The 19163-nt window shown below is 38.4% G+C and overlaps 1 protein-coding gene and 1 long non-coding RNA gene across 5 annotated transcripts in view; one reads left to right on the plus strand and one right to left on the minus strand.

The window, feature by feature from the left end:
* Positions 1-11850: 11850 nt before the first annotated feature.
* The window catches only part of singed (fascin domain-containing protein singed), a 369629-nt gene continuing 362316 nt past the window's right edge, over positions 11851-19163 (minus strand). For all 4 annotated transcript variants that reach the window (XM_067103402.1, XM_067103413.1, XM_067103385.1 and 1 more), the window contains 2 exons: positions 18428-18564; positions 11851-13985 (listed from right to left, as the gene is read on the minus strand). In XM_067103402.1, the coding sequence (XP_066959503.1) occupies positions 13783-13985; positions 18428-18564 (340 nt within the window). In that variant the 3' untranslated portion in view covers positions 11851-13782. The remainder of the gene's footprint in view (positions 13986-18427; positions 18565-19163) is intronic.
* On the plus strand, positions 13868-18724 carry LOC136838469 (uncharacterized). Its single transcript, XR_010853000.1, has 2 exons — positions 13868-14007; positions 14520-18724. It is a non-coding gene; the product is annotated as an uncharacterized lncRNA (long non-coding RNA).

The raw sequence follows: 19163 nt of genomic DNA on the forward strand, positions 1-19163 counted from the left end.
TACCATCGGCACTACCCTTCTACAGGGGTTGGCGTGTCTTTCATACTTGCCTTGTCTTTGGAATTCCTTCCCAGTTAAAGTTCCTCGCTGGGTGAGCGGGTTCCGTTCTTAGCTACCACTCTGTTGGTCGCGAGTTCGAATCTCCGACCAGCCAGTGAAGAACAAGAGGAATTTGTTTCTGGTGATAGAAATTAATTTCTCGCTAAAATGTGTTTGGATTCCACAATAAGCTGCAGGTCCTGCTGCTAGGGTAACCAATTGGTTCTTAGCCACGCAAAAATAAATCTAATCTTCGCCAGACCTAGGAGAGCTGTTAATCAGCTCAGTGGTCTGGTTAAACTAAGATATACTTATCTTCCCAGTTAAACAGACTTCTGTCAACTAGGTAGAAATGTAAACAGTCATGCATAGATAGATATGCATGAAGGGCAATCATCGTCTCTTCATCTATCTGTTTAACCATCAGTGTGACTGTCAAACTTGTTTATTTTATTTTTATGTATCCATGCATAAAGTTGTATTATTGATACAATATATAATTATATGTATAATATACTATATATTAAAATTTTCTGGCAATTGCAGTGCATTTTGTTATTATCCATGAAAATATTTACACTTTGAGTGATAAATTTAATTTTCTCTGATAGAGGGAGCTGCCTCCTCCCTCATGGGGGCAAGAAGCGTCCGCCCCCAAAAGAACGGGGGCAGCAACATTACAAACAAGACCACCTGAACCCCCCTTGAATCTTCTAAGGATGAAACCAAAGGAGAAATGAGAGGGAGAATAATCTTTTAGAGATAAAGCAACGGCAAGAGGTGACTTTGGTAAGGAAGAGGTAGAACAAGAAGGAATAGGAACACCGGCCTTCAGAGAAAAGTAGCCTTCCCAAGATGGCGCTGTTGGTTTCCTCTTATACTGCCTCTTATCAGCAAATTACTTCTATTGCTCAGGATACCAAAGACAACACAGAACAAGGGTTACTTACGTTGCAAACGTTAGATCTGCACCTACTACAAGTGGGGTGAGGGTTGTTACCATCTCCAGGACATTGTCTCTGACACCTTGGAGGCTTAACTGAAACACGGGCTTGCATTTTTGGAAATGCAAGTAAAAGACAGATAAAAAACAAAAAATACATTAAAAAAAAAAAAAACAGAATGCAGTAGGCATATGCGGGCAGGAAGTGCGAAAAAGATGGGCACCGAACCGTCTTGCTACGAAGACAGTTAGAGAGAAACTGAATTGATGATGCGTAGCAGGGGTAAAGTAGGTCACGTAGCTTTATTTTACTCCCCTATTGGCTGACACCTGTTGCCACCAATTTCTTTTGTTAATTTTAACCCGACTCCAGCTAGCGCCAGAGAATTTATCCTTACATTAAGACTGAAGGTTTGTTAGGTATGAAAAATACAAATTGATTTAAAATTTGTCATTTTAAACTTGATAGTGGTACATCAGTTTTGTTCAGGCCATGGCAGCTGTATAAAACTCAGTAAATGAATATTTACCATGTACAAAGACCCACTGTTAGTGTAAGTAATTTTTAGGACAGTGATTTTTCCAATGAATTCATGTATAGAGGGACCTAGACAGTCCTTCAAACAACAGGTTTTGACGTAGGAAAAACCTATTTTTGGTAGTCGCTTTTCATCCCTCAAAGGCTCTGACTCTCAGCATTATAACCCTCTAGCAATTGCTGGGAAGTTGCCATCTTAAAGCTTCCAGAACATCCCAGGATAATTTTTGTTGTTGAGGCCAAAAGTCTTATGAGAACCTGCTGAAAGCACTCTGACTTCCTAGAATGGCACATAAAATTGTTGAATGGAAGCATTGAGAGCTCCATCAAATCACTCTCCAGTGTCACTGCATTGTTACATTTCTAACCCCTTCTGTAAGGACCTGTTAGAGGAATCTGTTGTGGCTCAACTCGATGAGCGTGTCATCAACAGAATTGTACAGTGTACGCCTTATGGGAAAAGAGGAATTCAAGAAACAAAGAACCCAAAATTTCCTTTTACCCAACCCCCAAAAAAAAAGCTCACTTTGATCAAATCATATAAGTTTCAGTCACCCCCAAAATTTTCCTCAAAAACAGTTAGGTGGTCAGAAGGGACAACCTGCAAAGGGACAACAGCATTTCAAGGCCATCCTTTTCACAAGGTCCAAAACCATCCCATAGGGGAAAAAGGGAAAACAACACCTGAAATGTCTATCAAAGGTGAAGGCAGAGGAGGAGGCAGATACCAAGAGGAATTATATTGGTTGGGGTCAGCTTCGATGACATCACAGACAATGGAAGTTTTCCTGTGGGGACCGAAACTTATGCATATGTGCCACCAAGTATGTCTCTTCAGTGTCCTCAAAAGGACTCATCCAAACGAAGAGTGATCCTCAACCAATCGACATTGAACAATACATTGTTGGCCGAAAGTTTTTTGATGATTACCGCGCGTTTCAAGTACATTGAATCATTTCAAAAGGGGCTCGGGCAGTTTTGTGGATCTGAAAGATGCACACTGGCACATCCCTGTAGCCGTTCCCTTCTGCCCCTTCCTAAGGTCCGAATAAGGAAAGATACGAACAGATTCAAAGTCATGTCCTTTCAGCTAAACATTGCCTAAAGAATATTTGTCAAACTAGCAATGGTATTTGTTCGAGAACTCAGACAAAGATTTAGGGGCCCACAAGAAAAGAGTGCTTGAAAAACCTAAGAGCAATGGTCAACAGACTAAAGTACAGTCAAAAGGTTTTATTATAAATTTGAAAACATCCTGCCTCATGCTCCAGCAGACACTTTCTTCAGTGGCTGGGACTGTGTTGGGATACTCTTCACGGCTCTGTTGTCTCTCCCCATCATAATGAAAAACAGAATAAGGCAAGTCCCCAAAGGTTCCTTTTTGCACAGCCCAGTTTCCAGATTTAATCAGAGCATGATGGACCTGCTGCAGTTCACCATAATAGATCCAATACATAGATTGCAACTAAAAGTGTGAACAAATTTTGGCTATCGTGATGCAAGAAAAAAAGATGAGACAGACCTCATCAAAGGATAAAAAGAGTTGGGAGATATCTGCCTTAAATTTGAAAGGAACTTGGTGAAACAGGTCACCCTGACTCCTCCATCTGTATGAGTGACAAACCACAGATGCCTCGTTGACAGGTTGGGACGACATTGGGAGTGATTGGTCAGGTGGCAGGGAGGTGATCAGCTACTCAGGAATTGTTAAATCAAGTTCTTGGAGCTGATGGCTGTCTTTTTTTGTCTCTCAAAAACTCAAACCTCCAGAAGAGAGAGAACATAACTACAATATCCTACATCAGTAGGTCTGGATCACATTCACCTCCTCTCAGTATGATGTTAGCCATCCTTCTCGGATGGCGCAAGCAAGGAAGTGGCATTCTGCAGTTCACCCTCACAGGGGTCTCATTGTAATAGCAGACTCTATCAAGGAAAACGACAGTCTCAACAGAGTGATGTTGGACAACCACACTTTTTCAAATAATAGCCAACATGCTTCCACAACCGGAAGTGGACCTGTTCGCCACATACTAGAATCAAAACCCTGATGTATTTGTCTCCAAACCTGGTCAGTCAAGCAACAGCAATAGATGCTCTTCTTAAGACTGGAACAAGGGGAGGACAAAAATTTTTCTCCATTGTCCCAGATTTCAAAGGTTTTGAGCAAAACACCCCAGCACAAAAGGACTGGATGCGCTCTAACTTTCATAGGAATAGTGTACTTATTTAGCCCCAAATTGACAAACCGGCATTGGTTCCTGTTACTCAACAACGGACAAAAAGATCAATTCCACTGTCGTCCGCTGTTCTATCCCAGATAGTAGGAGGGGAAAGTTCTTTCTGCCGAGACCTTCACGTATAGATTTAAAAAAAAAGTTATCATAATTATGCAAGCTTGAAGAAGAGGAGTTCTTGTCTAGATAGCACAATCATGGTGGCGGGAAATGTTCTCTGAAGAGCGATCCATCTGCTACAAAACCTTCACATGAACATGGGAGAAAAAGCTCTCAGAAGAGCCATCCCGTTGTCCTCCAAACCTCCACGTGAATGTGGTTGGGGGCTTAGCCCTGAATGTGCCATGCTGTGGCTGTTCCCAAGTGGGAGTGTGCAGGGATGAAGAAGCATCCACACACTTGACACTCACTCAGGCTAAGTAGGAGAGGCTCCAAGTCAATGTCCATAGACAGGGGAGAGCGTAAGGAGGAGATGCAATCAGTGAAAACAGGCAAGTAGAGTTGTTTCTTGGTCCTGCTACATTTTTAGAAAGGACACGGCCTTGTGATGATCAAACAGATCCACAGCTGATGTGATGGACAACAGTATGTTCCTGGGGAGATTTCACAAGGCCAGGATCTTTGGTCTGCCTCTTACATTCAGGAAGATCCTGTCGGACAGGTATCAAGGATGGGAATGTGGTCACGACAGACCACATTCACCTTCCCTTTTACCATTCAGGACATTGCCCATAGATCCTTAGACTCCTTAGACTCTCTTTCCTTGGGTTCTGTGATGGCTGCTCAGCAATCATATAGCTCACCCAGCTCCCCTTGGGGACAGGTGTCATCTTGCCTAAGGTGTATGGCTGCAAAAGAGGTGGTGTGTGTGGGACTGGCCTCTTTTATACTATTCCTCTCCCAATGGACAGTGGGACAGATAGCAAGCCATCAGGTGCTGGACAGGTGTGCATGCAGGTGTTCTAGATGACTGAGTATGATATCTATAATTAGCTCAATTTGGATTTATAGATGCGAGTCCTACCCTCTCTCTAGCAAGGGGAGAGAGGGACTGACAATGGACAAACCTGTTGGTTATCTTCAGTTTTATTGTCTCCGACAACATGGGTTCATCCAAGCCTTTCTTGGAATCAGTGATGCTACATCCCATTAATTTGAAAGGCCCAGAAGTCTGGCAGTCGAACATCTTGCATGTTCAACAGGTCAAAGGCATGGGTCACCTTCCTTTGCTCTTACGTGACCAGGAATGGAGGTCCCAGGTGAGGCGAACTACCAGTCAGTTCAGAGATTTGCTCAGAATCCTCCCACCAAGAAGTAAGTCTCCCAGAGAAGCCTCAAGTGCAGCATCAGAGACACCAAATACTACAGGAGGTCTCTAAAGAGGAGGGTGTTGGACCAGTCTAAAACTAGCAACAAAGCTTTACAAATTGTCAGTAAAGCCTGCATTTAGTAAGAGAATGGTCCTTTCAAGTCATTCAAGGAAACTTACATACTAAAGGTTTCAAACTTCCCAAGACTTCTCAGTTCAGTAATTCAGTGTAATTGTTAGAATTTAAAAGTCACCCATGAGCAGTAGAAGCATGGAACAGGTCATTGTACTGTTACATAGTTACCTAGAGACCAGACATCAGCTCCCACACTCCCCTTCCACCAACATGGGATATCAGGGAGATAGGCAAATGACTGCTGTGATGTAGGAAGTAAACTTATTGGCCCCAGAAACCCTCCTTCCTCCACCCATTGCTCACAGAGATGGTAAGATCTAGTGCACAGAAAAAACATATCTAACCCAGAGTAAGATTTTAACTTGGGGCCACTGCTGTCAGAAGCACTGTCAGTACCAGCCCGAGAAGAACCCTAAAAGAGTTCAGAGTATAGTAATAATGTTACAAGACAGATCCTCATTTGTACTTTACAGGGAACACTAATGGGCAACTCTTAACATACCCTAACCAAACGGGGTTATGTTGTACCACTTAATCAGTTTTCTTTCTGAGGATATCTTATTCAACCCTGCAGATGTTAACACTTGAGGTTTTTATGATTGCAAAAATGTCACACCACCACTTTACAGCTAGTCTCCAGTCCATTCTGAAAACAGCTAGAACATTTGTACGTTGACCTTCCTACAAACTTGCCATTGCAGAACTCTGAATGTCTTGTGGCCTTTAAAACTAGGAGAGCAGTTAAAATATGGCACAGGAGACAAAAGGTAGAATTACTGCTGTGTGGAATAGCAAGAGGTCACAGTGCAGTTTTAGTTAAAAATTAGGAATAAGAAAAATAGCTGGTAAACTAAGCCGTAGTAAACCACCAGTACTAGTGATTAGTAATGACAATGTTGCTGTTCTCCAGAGGGTAGTTAATATTGTGGCAAGTTGCTATTGAAGTTACAGAGCATTTGTATGATAATTTTTATACTAATTCTCATAGGAAGAGGAGAAAGTAACACCTTGCAGCATGTAAGGGGAAGTGTTGTGTAATTTACCTTCTCCATGAAAGTTTGAGTGAGTAGTAGCCAGGCTTAGAGAATCTGCTCCTGGCTTGCGTGACATTCCATATGCCGTGATTAGACTTTATCCATAAAATATAAAATTATTTGTATTAAGCATATTTCCATGTGTCTGCAAATTGTGAGTACTACCCATGGCTGAAATTGGAAAAGACAACCTTTTTTAAGCCAACTGCTGAACTTATGGAAAAGATGGTATTTGTAAGACTTTGGGATATCTGGAACTTAATTTCTATAATTTTCATGAAATGAACAAAGAATTCCATGGGTGACAGGAACCAATACATGGGTAATATTCTACAACTGACTCCTAATCATCTCAGATGGCTGAAGTCCAAGTGTGCAGTCCTTGGATTTGTGAAAAATGCTCTCCCATACTACATGAGACAGTGATAGCAAGCAACTACTAAGATTGTGCAAGACATTAATCCTGCCCCATTATGTTGTTGGATGCAGGCAGGGTCCCCTCTTTATCTACATTTTCACACTTTGCCAGTGTTAAACTAGATGAGCTTCCAGAGGATCCGAAATGCAGGAAGTAGGCTTTTCTCTTGTCTTTGGACACAACCTTTCTATGCATAATCCCTCCTTGTGGTTAATACCAAAAAGTGTTGGAGGTATTAATGTGCTTACTTTCTCAGGGCATACAATTTATGGCTCCAAATATGATAGTAGTATTTAATTTGAATTGATTTATCCTGATTGGGAGGGCAGTGGGTCAACAAGCAGCATGCATTTGATATTTGTTGATGAAGTCTATCCCATCGTAGTGGCACTTTGGAGAGAGAACAGTTTTTAAGCACTTACAAAAGTTCATTACAATACATGGGAAATTTCAATACCAAGCCTCTATTGGTAACAAAATTGTAGTGGGTATTTTTATTGATTTTTTTGTGTTTGGGAAGTACTGTACATAGAGGTTTTTTGGTTACCAGCACATCATTGTACAGTGCTATTTAGGGAAACCTAAAGGAAGTAAACAAAGTTTTGTCAAATAATATGGTTGAATTTGGTTGGCAATAATCAGAAAATTCTGCTGATCAGCAGATCATCTCTTATGACTGCATAGCATCATGATACAGAGATAGGGGACTGTTCTTTGTTACAGCTCATGCTCCAGGCTTGTGAATTCTTAATAGTTGGAGAACTTCAGCCTGTCTGCAATGATTGCTTGGGTTCTTTGAGAGGATGTTGTGTACTAGTTTAAAAGATTTAGTTTTATTGGTGAATATTTTGCACTAGTTTTGATTCTTGAAAATCTGGCAGGTTTTCGTGCACACTGGTAGAAAAAATCTTAGAATAAGCAATGGGTTTGTTTGATCACATGTGCTTCTTGTCTGAGACTGAATTTTTTCCCTGGAGTAAAGACTTTTTTTCCCATAGCTGTCACTTGTCCACAGGGTCAGCAGCAATTATTTCCGTAGAATTTTGAAGGCTATCAGAAGTCAAAGGAAGACTGGTTATAACAGTAAAGCTGCTTCCAGCTGGTAGTGTGGATGACAGATTACCCCAAGCAGGATAATCATGTTAGACGAGGGTCCCGTTTCATCAAGGGGACTGAAATGGATCTGAGAATTTGGTGACTTTGTCACTTTGTGGCTTGGATTATCTTGTACTACCTTGGCCTGGGTGTGTAAGATAAGGGAACCTAAATCAGGAGAATATGGAATTCACAACCATGGGAAATGTAAATGAAAGTCAAAACTGATACAGTACTTGGAAACTTGAAGTGTAGGAAGCCAGGTGTAGTCTTGACTTGGTGAATAACTGTCATGTGTCTCAACTCAGCAAGGAACATCCTTACCACAAGAACCATAAGGCACTAAGACATCTATTTCAATGAAGATGCCAAGATGCATCAGTATTAGGTTAGATCATAGGGGTGACAGCACAAAGGTATGGATATCTTCTGCTTCTTCCCAGCTTGTTCCCATTTCTATATGGGGTTGCTGTGATGCCTTCTTTTTGAAGGACTTTGATTTGGCTTTGGGGTAGACTTTGTAGTCCCGATCGGCTGCCCTGCCTGACATTGCTTAGACCACGGTATTGTGTTCATGTATTGTACCAGTTCACCAGCACTCTTTCTCCCAGCAGCAAGGAGTCGTCACGCGGTGAGGTCGAGAGTCGAGACGTGTGAGGTGTCTGTTATGTTTTTAGAAGATGTTGAAGTGGCTTTGTTTGTGTGTGTAATAGTTTGTAACACCCATTTGCTTTTAAGCAAACCTATCCGTTGATTACATACATAATCCCGGGGTGTCTACACGGATAGCAAAGAGTCCGCCTCTCTGACCGGTCGGCTTAATTGCTAAATGAGAGATGACAAGAGAGCTTGAACCTACTAGCTCCTGTTGGCAGATTTTGGAAATTTGTATAGCACTGTATAACAAGTCTTGAGACATTCCCCCAGATGTGTGTGCACCAAGGGAGCAGACAATATAGAATTGTAAATGCAGATTCTTGACATGAATTATCAGACAACAACAAATGGCTGGTCCCAATTTAGTACACACTCAGTTTTCCACTAAGCTAGATTACTAGAAAAGAAGAAAATGCAAATTTGACAAATGATAGTGCCACTTACAAAAGGAGAATGTAATTAGACATGATGGCTGGGCAAACAACAGGAGCAAAATGAGCCATTATGTTTAGTTTATTATTGTAAAAATACAGATTTCTGTAGCTATTCATGGCTACTGCTTGCAAAAGCTAATGAATTCTGTATTTTTATAACAATATACTTCAAGGATACTGTACTATATGCAAGTAGGGTATTTTAGTCTTCTGAGCCTGTCCTCTGTTAGTGGGGAACCTTGACATTTCTATTAGGTGGTACCCCTTTTAGACATGAAACATAACAGAAACAACCTACACACTTGTATCATCATGCCAGAGAATCGGATGCATACATAAAAATGGTCAGTGTTAAAGAAAGTCAGGAAACAACAGGGGATGCTACGTACATTTAGTTTCCTATATCTAGTAAAGAATCAGTCAGTTGGTGAACCTGTAGAAATACATATCATATTAACTAGTTGAACACACACATTAATGACAGCACTGCCCAGTATTGTTGCCCTCCTGGATGAGTGTTTTAAGCACCAAGGGGAGGAGTGCCTAAGAGAAGATGGAGGAGACATGAGAGACAATAGAGGAAGTTAGGCACAGGATAAAAGCTTCTGGAAAAGGCTCGTTAAAGCTGAAAAGCAATGAAGACTGTCAACAACATACAGGTACAGTAACAAATAGAGTTATTCTGTAAATTTCCTCTAGAAAGAACAGTGAGCACATCGTCAACCTCAGCTGGGTAGAAAAAATATCCAAATGTGAATAACAACCAGGTAAAAGATCTGAGCCCCAGTCCAAATCCCCCTTGAACAAGAACTGCATTTAGATTGGACTACCAACTGCATGGAACATGTTTCTAGGTTTTTCTGATGAAGAACAGATAGATTTGAGTGGTTGGTAAACAAGAACTGAATTCAGTTTTCAATTGCATATAGTATACTGTTATATGAATGTTGATACTGTACTGTATCATGCAGGTAAATCAAATGAAATTGCCATACACTTTTGGGTTGCCTTTGAGAATCATAAAGCACTTCTTTCCATGGACTTTATGTACATCCTAGATTTGGACCATGGACTAAATTCAAATGAATAAATTCATTTAATATAAACTTGATGGTTGTAAGGTGAAGAGAAATGAAAATGTGCACCAAAAATAGGAAGCAGCAGTTTGTACTGATAGTGTGTGGACAACATACTGGGTTTCTATTGTGCATGTATTTAAAAATCAGCAAGTTGACAGAAACTATAATTAAGGTGATTTTTGTTTTTATCCCGTACAGAACTGTTCATGTATATACGTAAGGGAGGATGGGCTTATAACTGTCCAGTAAATGTTGGAGATTGATCTTTTTATATTTTGGCAGCATCCAGTGTTTGGAAAGTGGACTGAGATCCCAAAAGATTGTGATAGTTTGCGCATGTGATTTTAGGTAAGAATAGTAAGAAAAGCAATAGATATGGAAGCAGCAGTAGAAAATCATGGAAAAGGGCATAGACTAGAGGAGAATTTGGGCAGAAAGTGCATAGTGGAAAAACTCGTTTCATGTTTAACCCCACAAAGGGGGAAGTCTCACACAAAATGTTTGACATTAGAGGCACAGACCTAATGTAATTCTTTGAAGGTGCGTAATTAACTTATTTTAGCTCTCACAAGTCATGCATAAACTCATCCAAGAGCCTTTTGCATACATCAAGCAGGAATGACAGTTCAGATGTACAAGTGTGGCATTCACGTTCCTTTGTTCTCCAGTAGTATGATTCTTTGACAGTAATTCTTTTCCCTCAAATATGAGGATCTTTGTAATGACATGGGAAAGTGAAGGACATTGTCATGAATAACAATCCTCCTAATTCATATCTCTAGTTAACACTGGTATGGTACACTACTCAAAAACTGCCTGTTCAGTATTGTATGGCCTTAGAACCTTTGGTACCAGAGGAAAGGAACGAGTAGTTACTTCCCAGTGTTACCCCAGAAGGAAACTTCATCACGTGGTGCAGTTTTAAGTCTCTTGATACCCCTTTCAGTGCCTCTCCCTGCTAACCTGTCTCACATAATGCCACCATTGCTGGATCTGGAGGAGGAATTATAGAGTTCAAAAATCCACTGTTGGAAAAATCTGCAAGCTTATGGCTCCTTTGTATTTTGAGGCTTGTGCTCAACAAGGATTGTTTACAACGTGTATGGTGATGCTTGTTGCAGTGTCCCAAATACAACTTAAGTGGTAATTAGTCTTGCATCTCCTATTATAGGCTTTTAGTGGCTATAGCAGAAGAGTTATTGAGGATATCTTCATAATTCGTAAATGATTACCTTTCACAGAGCAATATGTCTTTTTTTCTGGTTGGCAGTGTTTTACCTTCACTATTTCAAGTTTGAGTGGTCATGATGTTGACATTTCAAAATTACAGTTTTTTGTGTTTTTGACCAGTGACCTGGAAGGTCTGCCATATATTAATACACTCTCAGGAGAATTATTTTGATTCATATTAGCCTGGTGAAGTCCTTAGTCAAAATGTCACTGATTTGGCAATCAAAAACACAGTAGTCTTTCACTGCAACTGAAGTAACAGTATGCACTAGGAAATGTTTCATTACAATTTTTTTCAGAAAAAGCTATTGCTTTATATGCAGTTCCCTTTTTATTTTGCCAGTTATCTGCATATACCATTTCTCTGTAAATGGAGATTAAAGTGCCACTTACAAATGAAGCCACTTGGATTTTGGCTTGGCAGGGTGACAGTCAAGGAAAGACATTTTGAAAGCAGTGATTTTGATTTTATTTTGGCCCTCACTTTTGGTCACTAGAACTGACTATAATGGTTGCTGTTTAGCAGTTTCAAGTACAGCAAGCTGCCTTCGAAATTGCAATAATCAAACATTTCCTCTTGTGGAAAGGAATTTTTTTAAGATTAGAAAAATTGTTTAAATGTTATAATGCTTTGGTAAATATAATTCAGCACCTGTCAACACCCTTCAAAACCCAGTTCTAGGCATATCAAAACTCAAGAAAAAACTTATTTAATTTTATTAAGAAGCAGTTTATAATGCTATACAATAATGCAATAAATAAAAAGTATATCCTACTATCTAAAGCACATCATAATACAAAGACTTAAATACAAACTACTTTGCATCTTCTATGACAGACAACATTTAAGGAACGGAGGCAATTAGCAACCAGCTGTGCGGACTGACGCCCTTACTTCTGACAATGGCATAGTCTCCAAAAAATACATTACACCACAATTGACAAACATCAATCTTCATTAATGAAACTTTCAGCTGATAAATGTTAAATAATCTGTTAATTCATAATGCCTGGAAAAGTTGAGAGAACATGTGACGAAGTGCAATACAAACCAGGGACACACACAATAATGGCAGGTGTAGCGTGAATGGGCACAGCTGGGGCTCTCTCTTTGGGAGGCTAAGCCTCGGACTGTCCTGGGCCGGGCTTGCCTTCCATAAATGCAATGGCTGGTTACCGCTGCCTGAGGCTGCGGGGATAACACCAAGAGCAAGGAGACTGCTGGTAGAACATTTTACATTATAACCTTCAACAAGTCCATGGTACAATATTTCACTAAATACGGTGGAACTTTTATGGTGGAAAGAAACTAAGCTTATAGCACCAATGAACCACTTCTATATACTATACTGTGCACTCACACTAATGATACATATTGAGCACAGCATTAGTGATCTGGGAAAAATATAGTATACACACACTTACATAGTAGGTGTTGAGGGTTATTTTGTGCAGATAAGTACAATCTCATTTTGGACTACTTGTTGAAACTCATTTGCCTAATTTCAGTTGGGCACAATGACACCAGCAGCCTGTCCACTAAGCAAGCAATGTTACTGAACTGTTGACTGAGCTAACATGTGCATCATGCTTTATTGGAACTATCACATAATTCTTTATGGAATCAAAATTTATAAATAAAGCTTCTGTAGTTTGCTTCTTTACTTTCAATTAATTTCAATGGAGTTTACTTCATTCGTACGTAAAAATCAACAATACGACAATCACAAACTTGTAGAAAGTGTAAAAAAGTAGAAATTAAGTACAGGTTATTTTACTTAGCCTAAAGACTCGTGGAAGCAGTATCAATATTGAAATAGCATCTTACCAGCTTAATTACTTACATATAAAGATATAAGAAAACTTTGGTTGTGCATAAAACATCCAATATTCACAATTCTTGTAAATTTCCATAAAATGCCATTTTGGCAAACTTAATCATGTACTCTACACAGAGTACTGTACTTCTATTTAAAGTAGGTTTCCAGCTAAACCAATGGACAACACTCATTTAAGAGTAACCTTAAGACTATGCTGTGTCCAAAGTCTACTACAGTGGTTCCTATTCCTGTATTTGAAATTTTCAAGGCTGTTTCATGACTAACTGGCAGTGTTCATTACAGAAAATTATATCGTACTGATATATTTACTACAGCTTGCCACTTTAGTACAGCCCAAATTAACTGACCAGTTGGATAAATTATGGTCTTGGTAGAAATTCTGAAATAAATTCAACATCTCCACTAAATACTTGTGTACCAGACATCAAGTGTTCAGTAAACAAATTCATGAAAGAAAAATATGAAATAAACATCATAAGTCTGTGTATTTATGAATACACTTGTGTAGTTTCACATACATTCATAATACACTTGTCATAAAATTTTAACACTTGGAATTTCTAACACTTATTGGACATTGAAGGTTAATGTTCATAAACATTGTTTTGGATTACATGTGGGTTACATTCAACCTGATATTGATATGTCAGACAAAAATGACTGTTCTAATCTATGGAGTTGTATCTACCTTGATAAAACCATTTTTTAAAAGTTCGATTCCACTTTATATGAGCTAATAATGACGGCAGGATTATTTCCTTTGCCTTACACAAACTTAAAGATATCTAGCACTTAGAACTCCCAAAGAGTAGCATGACCAGGATCTGTATCACCTAATTTAAACCCTCCATTCTTTTCAGTGACAATGTACTGACCAGAAGAATTCTTCAAACACATCCTCGTTGCCTCACGTAACTCAATAAAGAATCCTTCAGGGACTTCAGAATCAGCCATGATCCCATCACCACAAGCATGCCAGTATCCACCCTGCTGACCTTTAAAGGAAAAATTATTTCAGTTAGTACATCAAATTGTAATGCAAGAAAATTTGTATGGTATTAAAAGTAGAAAAAAAAAAAAAACCTTCAACTACCAAATACTGTACCCTTAGGAATACTCATAAAGCAAGAAGTGGGTAATATATATGATAAAGATAAAAGCTTTGAAAATAGCTAATTTACTTTTATGTGTACTGCTGTATAAAACATTATTACTAGCTATTATATCAATTCTGTTTGCATTTTCTTGCACTTGTTCTGCAATTAATTTATCCAATTGCATTTTCAACTTTGAGGGGCTACTTTTTCAGTTAATGGTAAAAATTTCTTCCTAGTTACCAATTAACTTCATAATCTTAATTTTCACTCAAATGAACTTAATCTTACTCCTTAATCTTTCTTTTAAAAAACTATAGCTTTTGTAGTACCAACCTTTCTACTTTTGATAACATTAAATTACCCCAGAAAGGTTAAGGAAATTTAAAACTCATCCAATGTGAAACAATCTAACACATGTTTTTATTTTCACAGGCATGGTATGTTAAAATGGAGAGTAGGTGACAAAATGAATATATGGAAGGAGCTAGATATTTTCAGACCAGGAAACGAAAATGAGAATGTTGGGTCAAGCTGTAAATACCCACAGATACCAAAACTGCAGGAATGTTACACAAATATATAATGACCACAACATCTACTAAGTCTTGACATTTATGAACATAAGAACATTTGCACTGACTTTCAACTCTGCAAAAACGATGAGTTCTTTAAGACCTAGGGTGGTAGCTAACCCAAACGAGACTGAATTAGTGCAAGTGACATGGCAGTCTAGATGTTAAACTGAACAAACTGCAAATGAAAAAAACTTGACCACAGAGGAAACTTAGGGAAGATTATGAAAAAGAACTTGAACTGTAGAGGCAACTTATGGGATATTCATGGAAAAGCTTGGACTGCAGAGGAAGTATATAGGAGATTCATGGAAGAATGTTGAATGTAAAGGATACATATAGGAGAGTTGTGAAAGACGACTGCAGAGGAGGCATACAGGATAAGTTTCATGGAAGTGGTTTGTAAAGGATGCATACACGAGTCATAAAATTGATTGGATTGCAGAGGAAATACTTGAAAGGTATAACCTTACTATCATTTCTAGAAAATATAAACCAAGTTGTTCCATGGATTCATTGCAAAAATCGACATAACAGATTAATGCAACAAGGAGGACATTAAGAACTGGCGAGGAAATCAACAAACACAGATAACAACCACTGACCATATATATAACCTGCAGATGAAATACGGACACATACAGTAGTGGAAAATTCATGGGAGAGGACATGAGCATGAAAAAATTTATTTGTTACACTACATCACAGCATATATAACATCTGAAAGACTAATGCAATCAACAAAATCATCAGTGTATGTAATCCTTGGTCTTAAGACCAACTGTTTGGTTAAATATGTTAAACCTTCCAAATTGGTTGCTCTCACTATCTAATTCAAGAGGTGAGCTGTGAGCCCTTAAAAAAGGAGCCAGCAGTGATAAAAATTGGTAAGAACCTGGTGGGGGACATGAAAGAAAATGATGCGGCTTTCACCACAAATGGTTATAATGATAACCCTCCTGTGTTTTGAATCCTGAAAGAGCTGGAAAAAAGATGTCTCAAGATAAGACTACTGGCAAAGAACTCCTGAAAGGGGTAGTCAATACAATGGCTGTTGCAAAGGAAAGGGACTGGAATTGTTCCCTGTGGCTTGGATCCTGGCACAAGCTAGAATAAATCTGAATTATCTTCTAAGGGTGTTCCTTGAGGTAGCTACAAGCATCCAGTTTTCTAGATACTTATGTAAATTCCTCAAAAGTAAGCACAAATGGAAATTTAAAACTCCCTCAAGTATAACCATCTAACTATCTAAGTATGTACCCCTCACCTCTTCAGAGGAAGGAGATCCAGAATTCATTAGTGGAGGTTAGAAGGGAAGCTTATTGGATCAGTGAAAGTTCTCCTGAGTTCTTGTGCTTTCTTGATCATGAAAGATTCTCTATAACTGTGGCAAAATTACCAAGAACTTTGGTATAAATACTATAGACAATGACCAAAACACCTGTTACTATAAGACAGCTGATGGAGCCGAAAAATTAAAGTTTAAAACACAGATTTATAGGGCTTACTAATTGCTAATGATATCCTAGATACATAAAGTATTCAACATCAAAGTAAAAAGAGATTGCTTTATCATATCATGATTGAACACACATCCTCAATGAGATAAATCCGTTATTTCTCACTTCTTCCCTTGTCATTGCAAGCAAACTTACCAAGTAAGTGCTTGTCAGCCTTTTGAAGAAAGGTAACTACAGTAATACTCATCAGGTGCCAAACACACTGCTACATCTATCCAACAGCAAGAGCACATGCCAATATGAGGCTTAGATATCTTGATGGTTTTCTGTTTATAGTCTGTTGTATACCATGTTCATCAGGAGAAATGAATTTATTCTTTTAAGCTCTGAAAACTTTGCACTTCTCATCACTTGAATTTCCTTGATTAAAAGTGTATGAGTATACACATTCCATTATTATTACAGAATATCCAAGAAAGATCAAGTCATGTCAAGAACACCATTTCATGAAACTGATCCACATACAGGAGCAACTAAGTTGAAGACTTCTCAAACTTTGTGTCAAGAGGCCTAAGAATGCGCAACTGATCAAGGGCTTATATTTCCAAAAATGTGAAGGTCATCACTTCTAACAAGTGCCCAGTTTCAAAAAGGCCATACTCTCAGAAAGGATTACGGTAATCAGAGATTACTGTAAACTTGGTAGCATCACCTCCAATGCTTATAAAAAAATTGTCCATTTTTTCATTGCAAGACAACAAGAATGGACAGAGGCCATAAGCACTTCAAGATCCATTGAGTGCAGTCCAGCTACTACTGATTTTCAAAGTGGATGAATAGTTGATTAACATGAAGTGTTTCCTTACAGCCTGATGTCAATTGTAGTTCTCTTCTCCACATGGAGTTTACTGCTTATGTCACATCTTTCTGGAGAGTAACCTTCCTTACAGGCAGTCATGATGGCCCTTTATGAATCCAATTGCCCTTTAGGATTCCAATTGCAATACAAGTTTGAACAGTCACTTCTTGGAATCTTCACCTACTGTTCAATCAATGTGTTCTTGAATATTTTCAAGTTAGTCTTCGACACCTCAAAGGTATAAAAACATGTTCTAAAGGTGAAAGTACTGGATGCTGCTCCAGAATAAAGAAACCAATTTTTAAGATAGTTGTAAAGGAAAAGCACCACATAAAATACTAGCATCCACATGAACCCAGGAAAAATATTAGTACTGGTTGTGGAAATTGTGCAGAGTAAGATGAGTGAGCTGGACATATGCGTAATTCCAACCTGGAATTTTAAAAATTAGGTTGATAGATAACAACCTAGCATTACAGCAAGCAGAGAGGTTTCTCAGTGGTAAGGTTAAGAGCCAGTAAAGGAGCTGGGTTGACTTATACAGCATCAGTTAACACTGCACCTTGGCTGAACACCTCTATGAACAGCTTCATTTAAGTGTTGCAGGACTAGTTAAGGATTAGGAACAGATCCTCCATTCCGCAACATTACTGGTTATATATGTGTTAACCTACCCCTACCCTGGCATCATGAGAAAAATTCAAGAGGATGCCTGACTATCACATAAGCCATGGATGTTCCACAATTTCCCTGATCCACAACATTTTCTGTGGACTATTGTCACCTTAATTAAGAGGTAAAGGCACTTCTCAGTGCAAACATTTTCTACACAAGCACTGTTAACACAAAAGATTTACAACAAAAATGTAACTGCATAACAGGCAATTAAAAGGTACAGATAATTACTCAAATCTCAGTGACAATAAGAATGAGATGCTTTAAAAAAAAAAACAGGCCCATCACTCTAGCCATAAGAATGGCTTCTCACTGAAATGACTTTCATTATAATTACTTCACTGGAGAAAGACTGCTATAATTGCCTTATCTATCAAGTTACCTTGAATCATAAATCAGTAGTGTAATATGAGACAAGTAGTTTAACAACATTCTGAATACTGTAATTTACTTATGACTGTATGATTAAGGTTGTCGTAAATTTTATATCCCCTTGTGCTTTATTCCAGCAAAGACTACACAATTAAGAAGTGTGTTTTGCATTTTTTTAAAGATCATATGCATTCAGATACATATTACATGAAGCATGTTATTTTTCAGTAGATCAAAGTAAGCTTCCAAGCTTCAGAAAAGACATTAAAAACTAACCCACAGCCAATGCTGGTTATATTTTCTTAATTTAAACCTCACTTCAGTACAATAATCCTATGCAAAACTGACAACTCTTAAACAAGAGATTACCAAACAATTACAGAAACACCTAACACAACTTACCTCTGAAAAATACTTGGCCTTGTTCACCCCTCTCAACACGGATGGTTTCGTAATTTGCCTTGTTGCACTCCATTTTAAGGCTGTTTGAAGTCTTATATCCAACAAATCCTTGCTCACACTTCAGAACTAGTACAGGCCTGTTAAAAATATATTCAACACTGCATCAAACTCATTATGCAATTAAATGTACAGTGATTCACACAAAACTAAAGTTGGTGAACTTCCAAGTACTAAACATTTGTAGCAGTAATGAAAAGATGTATATAATTAGAGCAGTAATAAACATTTAGTACCTGAGTACAAAGGTGTTCTTTTCCTATAGTTTCACATTGATAAGTAGTGGCAATATCTTTTTTTCTGAGGTACTGTACTCTGAGGTACAAAGGCAGGCACATCTGTCAACAAGGCATTTACCTCAATCATGCAAGGCCTTACAAAAATCAGCAAGCCTTACATAAACCATTTGAAAACCAACTACAAAATCAACATCCTATACCAAATACATAGGTACCTTTTTAACTTTCAGGCTAGATCATCCAAACATAAAAATATCCTAAACTTTACAGCTTGTCAATCATTACTTTTTTTTTAAAAGAGTACTGAACATTATTAAAACTTTTGACATGCTTTCATGGGATCAGGAAAATTTCATTGCTTTAAGTGTTTCGCTTTCATGGGATCAGGAAAATTTCATTGCTTTAAGTGTTTCTATTTCAAGGATTAAATTCTTCTCTGA

Source organism: Macrobrachium rosenbergii, chromosome 1, assembly GCF_040412425.1.
Source record: "Macrobrachium rosenbergii isolate ZJJX-2024 chromosome 1, ASM4041242v1, whole genome shotgun sequence".
NCBI classification, from domain to species: Eukaryota; Metazoa; Arthropoda; class Malacostraca; order Decapoda; family Palaemonidae; genus Macrobrachium; species Macrobrachium rosenbergii.